Raw genomic sequence first — 13,345 nt, forward strand, 5'->3', positions numbered from 1 at the left:
CATCTGGAGATACAGAGGACCACACTGGCTGTGACCCTGAGGCAGCTGATCCCATAAGTCCCACAGTGTACTTCCACTGAGACACACCTCTGTTGAAGATTACTACAAATATTAATACCATGCAGTTGCTCTGGTTTCTACTGACTGCACCCAACCATGTTGCTGTACCACAGCTGGTTTTGGTTTTTAAATGCACTATACAACTGAAGCAAAATCAACATACTATTAGAAAATTACTGCCTGGATCACTGTGCTCAAAACAATTTATTCATTCTGTCATAATAGCAGTTCCAAATAAGGACATAAATGCCCATGAGATAATTGCAAGTGTTGCTTTCATCTTTCTTAAGAAACAGGCAAATAAGATATATGACGTTTTTAACAGGAACACTCACTTCTTTCATCCTGCCTCTCTTCCAACTCTCAAAGATTAGAAATCCAAGTCATGCAAAATAGCTGTGAGAAGTGGAATATCCTAATTTTTGTCCTCTTGCCGGAGCAATCATTTTATTCCTATTCCCTGGTTGTGCAGAAATACCCAGCTACTCTCCTATCAGGAGATGTGATTTCATGGGAAATCCATTTACTTCAGTTATGGGCAGCTGGAAAAAGCACACTTCTCTTTCAGTGGGCTTCATCCTCTACAACATTCTCTGAAATCAAGTGTGCTTCTTGCAGTCAGCCCCTCCTCTGTTTACCATACAGAGCAGCTGAATTTCAGGGTCTACTTGAATATTTCCTTCTCCTGTTGTCTACACTTTAAAATACTTAGACACAGGAGTTGTTCCTGTGATAGACAGCATGGGAGGATTTTATTGTGAATGGGAGATATTAGGTAGGCTGTAAGAGAAAATATATTCTTCCTTGTTTTCTGTAAGTAGAAAGGCCCCATGTTTTCTTGTCCAATCGCCATTTGTCATATAAGGCAATACCAAAGTAATAATGAGTCTGAACGGAACAATTTCATTTAAAAAATCCTGAGAATGCAGTGTGCCAATATGGCAATGACTATTTCCCTGATGCACAACTCTTACAGTTTCAATTTGAGGTGTTTCTGCTTTCTAAGGAGCTTTTACTTCCTCAATACAGAAGCCTGTGGTTCTTCACCATCCACTTTCTCAAACAGTGAAGGATTTTAACTCCATATGTTAACTTCCACTTACTAAAGATATGGACATCCTCTTTCAACTTCCTGTAGGAAAAAACCCCACCAACCATCTTCACTGGACACAGTGTTTACTGGTTTAATTCTCAGTGTTTGCTCTATCTCACTTCCACAAGAAGAATATACAATGAAAAGCAGGTCTGCCTGTAGGACTGTGGAGGAAGGGGAGCATGCTGCGGCACTGCACCTAATGTAAGGAAGCATAGAACAGCCATTTCTAAGACTAACCAGTTGGATTGCCACCAGCAACTCACTGGCACTTAATGGATTCATCAGCCATGTATCTCACGACAGAGATTACTAGGAACTGTTCAGCAGTACAAAGGCAGAAAGATGGAGAATAGCCAGGTATTTCTCAATGTCCAGCATCTATTCCTTTAAAAAATTCCAAATCTGTAGCTTGTATATAAATCTGACACCTTAATAATTGCATCTTAAGAGGCAATATGTGTAGATCTCTACGGCATCCAGGCTGGCTCTGCACTTCAGTACTCAGTTCTGGAGCAGCAGCCAGGTGCACTACAAACACAAGCTGGCTGAGGGCAAAGGCAGAACTTAACCTGGGGACTAAATTCTGATAATTTGTACAGGCATAATGTCAGGTGCTGAGTTACTGCAACCAGACACAGCCTTATGAGGCCAGCACAACAAGTTCAATAGCCAGGACTTACCTTCCTACCCATCTCAAACTGTGATTTCAACTCTACCATTTCAACTCTGCATGAATTAGCAAGAAGAGAAAAATGCAAGTCAGCTTTGCTGCAAGCCTGGTCCTGAGCAACAGAGGGGAAACCAGATTGCTTTCAATGACAATATGGCAATTAGCCTGATGAAGTTAAATCTTTACTTTAATTGGTTGCCCAACATACATGTTTTAACATTCTGTACTAAATTAGCCAGCATGCACACAGTAATTGGACCAGTCAGTGACTTTCTCCTTTCACTATATACATAGACAAACAGTAACACCACAAGATTGGACAAAGGAAAGCAATTTGTTAACCGGATACAGCTAGCAAGTAACATTTTTTCCTCTAGAAATGTTTTTTTCCTGCAAAATCACAAGTGTGAAGAACTTTCATTCAAGGCTTGAAGAACATTGCAGTCTTCCAGTGAAATGGCTAACAATAGCCACTGTAGCTGAAATGAGATAAAATTTGTTGAAAATCCATTCCAAGCAAGAGTGAAATTGAAAAAAAATTGCCTGCAATGCAGCATAGGGAAAAGGGACTTTGGAGACAAGCTGAGCAGGTAGAAAGATGGGTTTGAACCCAATTCTTAACATCCTCAGCTTAGTGTAAAAGAGGAGGAGGTTCAGAATCGGAGCCAACATTTCACATTCACTGGTAGAGTTGTACCTAAAGAATTGTTTGCTTACTTTATTTGAAGAACTTTAGTTCTGTGTCAACACAGTCATAGAAAAGATCCACTACTTCAGCTGGATCCAGAATCTCTGTACGAGAAAGGATATCTTCCATTGCTTCTAAACCTTGTTTTTCAAGGTCTAACATAATCCTCATCAGTTTCTGGCCTTTATCCTAAATGCATGAAATAACCAAACTCAGTTAACCAGCAAACAGGCTCATTAAAGCATTTTACTGTTCCTCTTTGTTACAGAGATATTTTCAAATATTTTTAAAAATGAAAAAGATTTTTTAAGTACAAACTATTTCTGGTATTAGTTTTTTGGATGGCCAAAGGCTAAAAGGCACAGTCCTGGACATTTTGTGCATTAAGAAAAATAACCAAACAGGAGTTGCTAAGTTTAAAGCAAAGGAAGAGACTGAAAGATTAATAGAGGAAAATTATATAAGGCTTGTACATATAATAGAGGTAAAGCAGTTTCTTAAGATTGTAATCCCACTAACAGAACTATGTGAGAAGACTGGAAGCCTAAGAATTGTACAGATTGTGTTATTTGCATGTGCATCCCTCAAATCAACACCTGCAAGATGATGATAGATCTAAAATGATGTGTCATGTAACAGTATTTAGACTCCAGATCCCAGGGAGGTTTTGTGTGCCATTACAACTTACCGCTCTTTGTATTTCTAGAAAATTTACTCCTGGAAAAGGTGTAATTTCATTTTATCCAAATGCTATTTAAACTCTACCTTTTTTTTTTTTTTTTTTTTTTTTTAATGGAGACCTGCTGCTTGTTTTGCTTGCAGCTTTCGAAACTGAGTTTCAGGGGAAAACAAAGTCTTTTAGAATGAGTGGTGGTTCTGAGTTTTTCAGGATTTTTCTCAGCATATTGTCCAGGAAGAGCAGAGCATCTCATCTAAGGTTTAGGCTCTCAGATTGGCAGCATCTATAGCATGAAACCTGAGTAGAAACTGTCTTTTCCACCACAACTATTGGTGTCACATTGTGGGACTTTAACAGGCAAGAGTCCACAAGATGCTAAGATGCCTCTTCCAGGTCTTCCCTAAATCAACATCTTGCAAAATGATATGAAAGCCAGCTGCACATTAAAACAATGTTACCAGGGGCCAAAAATTTTAAATTACACCTTAAAAATCTAGCCCCAGCTGCATTTAAATAATGTTTGTACTAGCAAAGGTTGTCATAGCTTCCTTAATCAATAGTGGGTAGGTCTGAATGTTGTTATGATCGTAGCAAGACTCTGACCCATGCAAATACACACAGAAGAAAATTGTAGAAAAGCAAGTCCTCTGTGGGCGTTCAATACAACTATGTGAGGGTCTTCCACAAATTGCCTGAATACCCATAAAAGCCTGACAGGTGTGCCTTGGTGATCTTTCCATCTGTTTCACTTCCTTAAAACCACTTATGCAGTTTACTGCTGTAGTTGTAATTGCAAATGTTGAGAAGTTATTGAAGTACCTGCCCAATGATAAAACCAAAAGTTTTATCTCAACCATTTGGAAAAGCTATACAGAATAATCTCCTTCCTGACTATACTTACTCCAAAATTATTTGCCTAAGAGATCTTCAACACTAAGTTTTTACCATGGAAGGTTTTCAGCCCTCAGGTATGTACTGCATGGTCCTGCAAAGTGTCCTTTCTTCTCACGTGGCATTTTCAATTAAAGATTAATAGAAATGCATTGAATTGCAAAATGCAAGACTTGCCAAACTGTCACGTGCAAATTATTCCTTAAAGAAAAATACCTTTCCAAACTATGTAGTTCTTAAATCCAGCATATGATTTAAATTACAACACTCCTGTCCTCATCCTAACACATAATTCTGATACCATGTTGCACTAGCATCCAGTGTTCTAATCACTAAAAAGACTATATGCAGAGTGGGGATTGAACAAGATAATCAGCTTAACAGTTTGACTTTTCATTTTGTAAAAGTAAAGGAACAGAGTAATACTCTCAGGATAACAAAAATTATGCAGAATAGTTTGCCCTTCAGAGGGCTTCGTTATTCAAGCTAAACTCTCAAGGATTCTAAGAATATTCAGAGAATGTTTTTCAGTGAGTGACTGTGAACTAAGTTATGGAGTTGGCAATCTACATTGACTTCAGTTCTTTAATTCTAGGTCCCATAGCTCTTACCTGATCGTTCTCCAGGAGAGATCGGGCCCATTCATGTGCCTTGTACAATTCATGCCTACGATCTGGTTTCTCCTGGAATCGAGGTATCTTTTTAGCAGGATCATCATTGCCAAAAGAAGGAGACTGCACTTTTGGTACTAATTTTACATCATCAACAAAAATAAAGGGTTTAAATATGGACCTGAAAGAAATGAGAATTAGTGCTTGCAGTAATAAGAGAGATCTCATGTATGTTATTGAAATGTTCACCAGGCTATTTTAAAACAACACATACAGAGCAGCATAGGTAATTCATCTACACTAGGCATGGGTAAAGTTAGAGACATGGTACTGGTCAAGCAAAACAAATCTGTGTGCTTTAAAAGAACTGGGTTTGGCAATTATTGCAAAAACTTATTACCCTTTTACCTATAAGATTCTCTGGTGTCATCATGCCAGTTCTGCCATTTCTTTAAAAGAATTTCTTTAAAAGATTTTCTCCTCCAATTTTTTTGTAACAAATCTCAACATTCAGTTTTTCTCCTCTGTTCCCACTGGCATCTCTCCTCCTCCTTCCAGATTTAAATTTTATTAAAATCAGAAAAAAAAACACTTGCATGGAGCAGGGAAGATTACATATCTTGCTCAACATCAGAGGATTTTGCATATAAACAGCAGCACTTTAGAATTCTACTTCAAGAGGTGGGGGAAGACATGGCTACCAATATTGTGACATTTCTCAAATTATTTTAACACTGAATTTGGGTCTAAACTCCTAAAAGAGACAAATATAAAAAAGCCGCATCAATACAGAATCTTCATTCCTGAGAAGCTGAAAGTAGGTTTTGGCAAGTGCATGGAACAATTGCCTTCCTTCTCTTTAGATACAGAACAACAAACCACCCCGCATTCTGCAGTGAAGAACCTGCCAAAAGTGAAGACTTCTGCAACACACAATTAATAACCACTGCCTGTGTACAGTCAGCAGGATCAGTGCTGCAACCCTTTCCATCACTGTCACAAAGCCTTGCTGACTAAGAATTTACGTGACTCACTAGCTGCATTTAAAATAATTCTTTCTTAATGCATTACAGTGTCAAAAAAAGCAAGAAAGGTCTCTAAACAAGGCTTTTAACCCAGGTTTTTGACCTTCAAAAGGACAGAAATCCCAAAAAATAACTTGAAGCCTTGCTCCTTTTTATTGCAAAGGACTTGCATCGAGTCAAAGAAAAGTTTGGGTGAGCAAGTTTAAAATTGACACTTAACCATGACAGTCTGAGTTGCATAATGCAAGGTGGGTGGAAAGTCCCTTTGGCATGGATGACTTCTGCAGCCCTCAGTAAAACCTAATGATTACTACCAGCCCTCTGACAGGAATGACAATCAAGGGCACCATTTTTTTTCTCCCCATAACCTCTTTATCTCAATGCAAGTGGCAGATCTCCTGAAAAACTGCAAGTGGTTTAGCTTAATTTCTGTGAATCCCAGGTGGATTCTGTTTAAAACATGTTAATTCATTAGTTCTTTGATGATCTGGCACATGAGTTCCCTAATCTCCTCAGCTACTTTCAGCTAGATAGGACACCATGTAAACCAACTGGAAATTGTCCCTCGAATAAAAAACATGCTTGGGATCCCAGCAACTTGCAGATGTTTTGCTGTGTTAACATTTTGATGACATATGGAGCTACCTAGAGTACACAACCTCTCTCTGATAGTTAAAACACTTCATTTGTTGGAGTTTTGCACCTACCTGTTTGAGAGAAGTGACTTGGGAAGTCCCCAACTTCATCATCTCAACAACTTTCCAACTGGAAAGCAACTACGCTGGAATTCCTGGCTCCTCCCTAAACTGCATTTCCCTAGAAGCTTGGTAACACAGGACTGTCAGATTGCACAACAAGGAGCACTGACTGCATTTCTGGTTAGAACATGCTCTTGAAGTATGTTCCAGTTTGGGTGGCAGGGTTTGTTTGTTACCTTTCAATCCATCACCTGCTCTGCACCCCAGGGACCCCAGTGCTGTGGCTTACCTTGAAGGGTCTGGCGTGCCAGTGAAGTAATGAATACAGGGAAAACTAGAGTCCTGAGGCAGAACAGACACTATGCTAGCTGTAGTAAGGAAAGATTCAGAGTCCACACAGACACCACTATCCTTGTCACGCAGGACATCAATCATAGCTTGTGCAGAAACGTCACCTATATGGAGGGGGAGAAAAAATTCCTGAGTGTTCAATGGCTTGGAGCCCAGGTAAGGATTTAGCTTGAACAAGCTTTGGCCTAAAATGGCCACTGACACTTGACATGGGCATGTCACAAATCCCAGTTAATAGTTTCTACTTAAGCACTGAACATTCAGAAAGAACGTGCCTAGCTAGTAAATGAGAATGGTCAGAAGCATTAATTAGGCATGGAAATTGCCAGGTAGGGAGAAATGCTATTAAAAAGGTACATATTCAGGAAGAAGGCTATAATACTGCTTTAGCAGTCACTATGAACAGACTACTTACATAAAACATCCATTTTCCCCTAGCCAAGCAGGGCAGAATGAGAGCACCCTGATCTTCCATTTCTCAATTTCCATTCTCACTTGAAATTTTGAAACATCATCTTGCAGTCACAGAATGTTACAGCAACAGACCTAGGCACCAAGATTTTTCTCCAAACCCCTATGTACAAGGATCCTCTGTTCTCACCATGTTTTCTGTCTGTGTTCATCCCAGCTTTCCCCTCCATTGCCCCTCCATGTTTTCTCACATGCTCCTTTGGCAGGTCAGGCTTCCTCCCTGTACCTTCTCAGGCTCTGCAGTGACTCAAACCTCCATGCACAGGTGCCTCAACTCACCAGGAGACACAGAATGACTCAGCAGCCTGCAAGATTTTCAGCCATAGCCATCTGTCTGTAGGGGCCCTCAAGATTTTTAGTGCTATAATCCAGATTTATTATGATCTTTTACCTATAGCCCTTCAGAGTTACTGTATCTGCCTCAGACACTAACCACACTCCCTGCAATTCTACAGCCTTAGCAGGAACTCTGCAGTGCAACAAATATCTCACCTCTACACTCTTCAGAACATTTACTAACATGTAAAAATGCCAACAGCCTAGCAAATTCACATCTGTAGTAAAGGGCTTTTTAGAAAATTATAATTTGTGCTATTTTTCATGCATGAAAGAGAAGATATGTGTCAGCTATGCACTGCTGCAGGCTGTCCATTTCAGAGGTATTTTGGCCAGCTACAGTGAACTGAAGTCAGTAATAAATTTGGGTCTGGAAATAAATCCCTCTTTTGATGGCAGAGAATAGGCACCATGTCTGTCCCATTAGCTTTGTTCTGCTCAACAAAGAAAAAGCGACTTCAGTTTGCAACTGCTCTTCCTTAAACTATGCTCTTGAAACTTTCCCCAAAAGGTTAAATCTACATTTTCCCCAAAATGCAGATTCCACTGAGCTCAAGCTTTGATATATGAGGCAATTCTTTTTTTTAAATACTATAATTTTAGTGTTAGATAGGGCCACTAAAATTCCAGGAAAGCACAGATACAGTGGCACTTCATGCACATCAGAATACTGAAGGAAGTTACTTTGTAATTAGGATCCCATTTTGAAACCTTGGGGGTGACATCAAGGGCTTCATCCTAAATTGTGGCAAATTTGGGGACAGTCTTTAGTTCTGATCTTCCTTCCTACACAGTTTACATGTAGAGGTGTTCTCAGTCACATGTAGTTCTGGACAGAATGCCTGAAAAGGAGGCAGCAGTGACTAAAAAACCCAGTGTGCCCGCAGAAAGATAGTTCAACACTTACCACCTTGCTTTTCTAGGCTCTCCCTGCCAGAATAACAGGCTAAATGGTCATCAGCAAGAGAAAACACTTCAGAAAAATTGAAGTCTGAGTCTCCATTCCACCAGCCTTGACTTTTCACATAATTCCTTAGTTCAGGATGCTCAGCATCAATTTTTGTAGTTAATGAAAGCTGATTGCAAATGCATTTCACTCCCTCTAGAAATAGCCACATATTAAAAGAGAGCATTAATATAGTTTTCCTGGGAGAAGCTGGAAGCAAAATGTCATATCAATTAGGAAACAAATTAATCCATTGGTTAGTATGTACATTTGGCATGACTGCATAACTATATAATTACACATACACAGAATTACCAATCACTGCAGGTTGCAGAGCTCAATCCTCTGTGCCCTGCTGAGACACTGACACCTGTGATTAATAGTGGGATTTAGACAGAATGCCAGTTTCACAATCCACACCTCACACGTTCTGACCACACAGCAAAAGTATTATCCAAATGCCAAAGGCACCTGCCTAATCTTTTTTCTAATGGCATATTCCACAGACACAAGAAGGCTTGAGATCTGACTTGATTTCAAAATATATTTCAGCAGAGCTGCATTTAATGAACCTTCCTTGCCCTTCAAAATTAAGAATTTGGAAAATGTTTTTAAAATCATTACAATTGCTTTAAGCTTCCCAGTTGAGAAACAGTTTCACTGTAGGCTGCAAGATAGGTTCAAATTGCAATTCTTTTATCTTAAATTTTAAAATGGCACGAAGTAAAAAGAATGTATAAGGAGCCTCCAAAGAATACTGAACTTTTTTTAAGTTCCTTTTATCAAAAATACTGCAGTGCTTATATCCACAGCATGGCAGTGGTTGCTGCAGATAGTCCTCAGAGAATAAAGCAAACATATTGAAAGCCAGAGAAAGAGCTGATAAAGTAAAACTATAAACTAAAATAAACACAGATTCTGGGATTTGGCACAAATCATTTCTTAGACAGAAACAAAACCAGTAGTTGTGGAATTTTTTAATACTGCGTTCCAAAAAAGTGAGCTTGCTTTTGTAATACCTCATGCATGCAATTTAAATAATGAGTAACAACTTCAGGAAATTCTGTGCATCATTCTGCAAAAAAAGTCCCTGTCATCCAGTTCTGACCTACATGAGAGTCACTGGCAGCTTATTCTGATTCACCCTTTCAAACAGCATACTTTTCAGGGAATTTTCTTCAGTGATGGGGATATTTGTATTCGTGTCCAGCTAGGCAAGCCAGTCTTTAGGAGTTCTTTAAGTATTACATTTATCAACTCATGCAAAATAATATTTCATGGGTTTGATCCACCACTAAAAAAAAGAATTATCAATCAAATAAAATTTTCCACTGAGACTTAGGAACATTAACAGAAAGGACTTTGAAATATTAATTCTCAAATTATTGTCTGAGACCTACTTAATAAACACTCACTATAAGCTTTACAGTCCTGCAGCAGTAATATTAGAACTCTGAGGATAGTCAGGAAAAAATATACCTTCACACTGGGGAATGGCACATTTTTCCCATTTTAACACCATTTGAGCATTCATTTGAAAGCTTAAGAGGCACGTGTATGGCTGCAAAAAAGAGCCCCCTGAACAAAGTATGAAATATAGAGTTCTTACACAGCCAGCAGCCTTTCCTGCAGGGTTGCAGGAGGTGCAAACTGCTTATCTGCAGCTCACAGGGACCTCCTGAAGAGCAGTGTGCCAGTAGAAACCAGAACAGAGCAGTAGAATAATTTCAAAAAGCTGCAAGCATCAGATGAAGGCAACAGTTTATATGCCTTCATCTGAAGGGAAGAAGGACATGAAGGTTATGTATTGCTGATGCAGCTAAAACTGCTAAATAAAACCCACTGTCCTTCAAATATCAGTCAGGCAGGTCAAGAGAAGAAGGCAGGCTGTCACTGCATAATCCCAGGAACCTCAGGAGTCAGCTGCTTGCCGGAACTGGGATTTCATCAGGACAGCATTCTCAGTCTTCTCTCCTCTATGTTTGGTACCTATTTGTGCCAGATAACCTGTAGGTATCCTTAAAATGCAAGCTTTACTTGGGAAAACACCACCTCTGTGAAGGTAACTGATTCCTGTTTGGTGGCAGGGACTGACAGCACCCATCACACAACATTGCACAGCCTGGTGATATTTCTTTGCTCCTTCCCATATCTGCTATCTCCTACCTTTCAATTAGGGGGAAAGGAGGAGAGAATTGAATGGATCTGTCATAGCTCAAGTCATGGATGACAAAAGTCCTCTTGAACACTCTGAATTTTCACTGCATTCAAACACGAGTACATTTTAAAAAGCTCTACTCTTATGAAAATAAAAACCCCCTTCAAAATCAAGATGAGAATAAATTAAATACAGGCCTTGAACAATCCATATATGCTGGAAAAGTTTTAAATAAATTAATCCACTAAGCCAGTGAATTCTAGAAGTTAGTTTGGCAGCTCTGGCTTCACACATACAGAAAAAGAAACCATTTACAAGTTTAAAGAGCAGAAAGTTATTATTTTGCACTATCATTAAAAAAAGGGGGGATATGAAGGGAGTGTATCTATTTCAGTAAAAGAACCACCACCAGCAACCCACTCAATTTATCATCTGAAAAAAGGCCCTTTCGTCAAAACTATCAATGCTTATCCTTTCCTCACAATGTTTTAGATTTGTAAATAATAATTTGGGCATTAACGCCATCAAAAAAACCATCTGACATTTCCAAACAGAGAATAAATCTGGGAAAATACATCTATCAAATATAAAAATTATTATTATTACATAGTTTATGCATAAAGGCAACAATCTCCATCTTCACAGAAAATGCTAGATCACATCAGCGAATGCAAATCAACACATTAAAAAAAGCCAAAGTAGTGCAAATATAGAAAACTAAAACTGGTGATTTAATCAAACGCTTGCATTCATTAGTCACTTATTTAAACTCACTGACTTTAAGAGCAATTCTTCCAAGACAACTCTTTACAGCTATTTTTAATAGGATTTGCAGTGAGTTCTAAACTCACCTGTGATTTTTTCAGCTGCCCAATACTTTCCAGAAGTCTCCAGTATCCAGGCTTCATTTCTGTCCACAATCAAAAATGCACTTTGGAAAGTATGGCATGTACTCCCATCTTCATAATAATTTCCACCTTGTCCATGCTCTTCCAATAGAGCAACTATTACATCCAATGCTTCTTTAGCTGTTGCACCCCTTTCTAGGCCAAGTCTATAAGAAAAGAGGAAAACAGAGATTCAGAGAGGAATGATACAGTAAGATCTCCTTAAGTTATTATTTTTAAACACCAGCACTCATCTGAATTTAAAATATTGAAGTGCCTGGTATTCCTAATATAAGAGTTCTTGCTTTAATTAGTTACTAAATGATGAGATACAGAATTATTTGTTTCTAGTCTTGATTTTATATGCTGGTTCTTTACTCTCAAGCCTATCATAGCTGGCTTTGATCTCAGCTGCACTGTAATCATGTAATGCTCTATTTATCTCCTCAGGCAGAATATATTTGAAGGAAAATTTACAAGTATTTTTTTTAAGTAACAGCTGTACCAAGGTTACTTTTCTGTACAAGGGTGGGAAATTGTAAATTAATATTACTACCTATTAAAAAAAGAAACATAGTATTCAATATCACAGCCTCTCTACAACCTCTCTTTCCCAATGCTCTGGTTGGCCATGGAAACCAGGTGTTATCCTTATATGCATACTACATGCTGTAAAGACAAGCATTTGTGCACAGTCATACTTCAGAGCTCCTGCAGAGGCTTCCCCAAAAAACTATTTGAATATCAGATATGGCTTTTGTCAGATGTAAGAGCAACCATATGTCTGAAAGAGCAGAATTTTAAAAGGAAGTTCAAGCAAAGCAAGGGTATTTTACAGAAAAGCAAACTGAGATGTGGTAATAAATTTTACAAAGCCATCCTGCCTTGAGTAAGTGGCATTAAATAATCCCTTCATATAATTTACAGCCCTAATTGAATCAACAACAAAAGCAGTAACCAGAAGTTGAAATCAGAACTGCAAATGATTTCATTGGTTCCAAAATCCAATTAGTAGTAATGAGGAAATGCAGTGTTTCAAACAACAGCCTATCCATGCATCCATCCTTTGGGAGTTACCTGGATCAGTCCAAAATTTCTCTTTGTTGTTTTGTCACCTTAATATTTTCCTGTGTTTGTCTTTCTCTAACCGCTCTATGGACAAAATAATTTTGACTGATGGACAGTTCCAAGAAAATCACTTTTTTAGACATAAGTATCTATCTAAGCTAGCTCTTTCCATTTCTCTTGAAATCACATGACAAGAAAATACTACTCTGTTTCTTTCCTAAAAACCACAGTAGACAAATCAGGTCCTGATAATTTGAATACAGATTTGTTGATCTCAGTACTTCTCTGCAATGGCTCTGCATTGTTAAATACTTGGCTACTATTAGCCTTGTTTTAGGCTAAATTATTGAAAGCAGTGTTTTCATCTCTCTCAGCAGCATCTATTTATCACTAACTGACAAAGAAGAGCTAAGAGCCAACTACAATTTTAAGGCTTAACTTAAAGTGACAGTTCCTCCTCCATCATCTTCTTACTTTACATTTATAAGTTCTTTCCCTCTCGTCTTTTCCTGTTAGCTGAAAATTCTTTTGTACTGGTGGCTCCATTTTTAGTCCCTCTGCATTTATGTTTTTCCTTCATTCTTTTCATCACTGGTGCAATTGCTTTTTCAGACCAATACAGCTATGCCAGTCTTTGCACATACCAGAGACCACAGGTAAGTGAAAACTACCTTGGTAGTTGATCCATTGATAATCTTCTCCCCTCTCTC

General features: G+C 38.5%; 1 protein-coding gene across 2 annotated transcripts in view; it reads right to left on the reverse strand.

The window, feature by feature from the left end:
• Positions 1-245: 245 nt before the first annotated feature.
• SCRN1 (secernin 1) overlaps positions 246-13,345 on the reverse strand; it is a 38,533-nt gene continuing 25,433 nt past the window's right edge. For both annotated transcript variants that reach the window (XM_053949296.1, XM_053949287.1), the window contains exons 4-9: positions 11,532-11,734; positions 8,484-8,678; positions 6,708-6,873; positions 4,696-4,876; positions 2,544-2,703; positions 246-2,305 (exon numbers count right to left, since the gene is read on the reverse strand). In XM_053949296.1, the coding sequence (XP_053805271.1) occupies positions 2,545-2,703; positions 4,696-4,876; positions 6,708-6,873; positions 8,484-8,678; positions 11,532-11,734 (904 nt within the window). In that variant the 3' untranslated portion in view covers positions 246-2,305; position 2,544. The remainder of the gene's footprint in view (positions 2,306-2,543; positions 2,704-4,695; positions 4,877-6,707; positions 6,874-8,483; positions 8,679-11,531; positions 11,735-13,345) is intronic.

This window comes from Vidua chalybeata, chromosome 1 (assembly GCF_026979565.1).
Source record: "Vidua chalybeata isolate OUT-0048 chromosome 1, bVidCha1 merged haplotype, whole genome shotgun sequence".
Taxonomy (NCBI): Eukaryota; Metazoa; Chordata; class Aves; order Passeriformes; family Viduidae; genus Vidua; species Vidua chalybeata.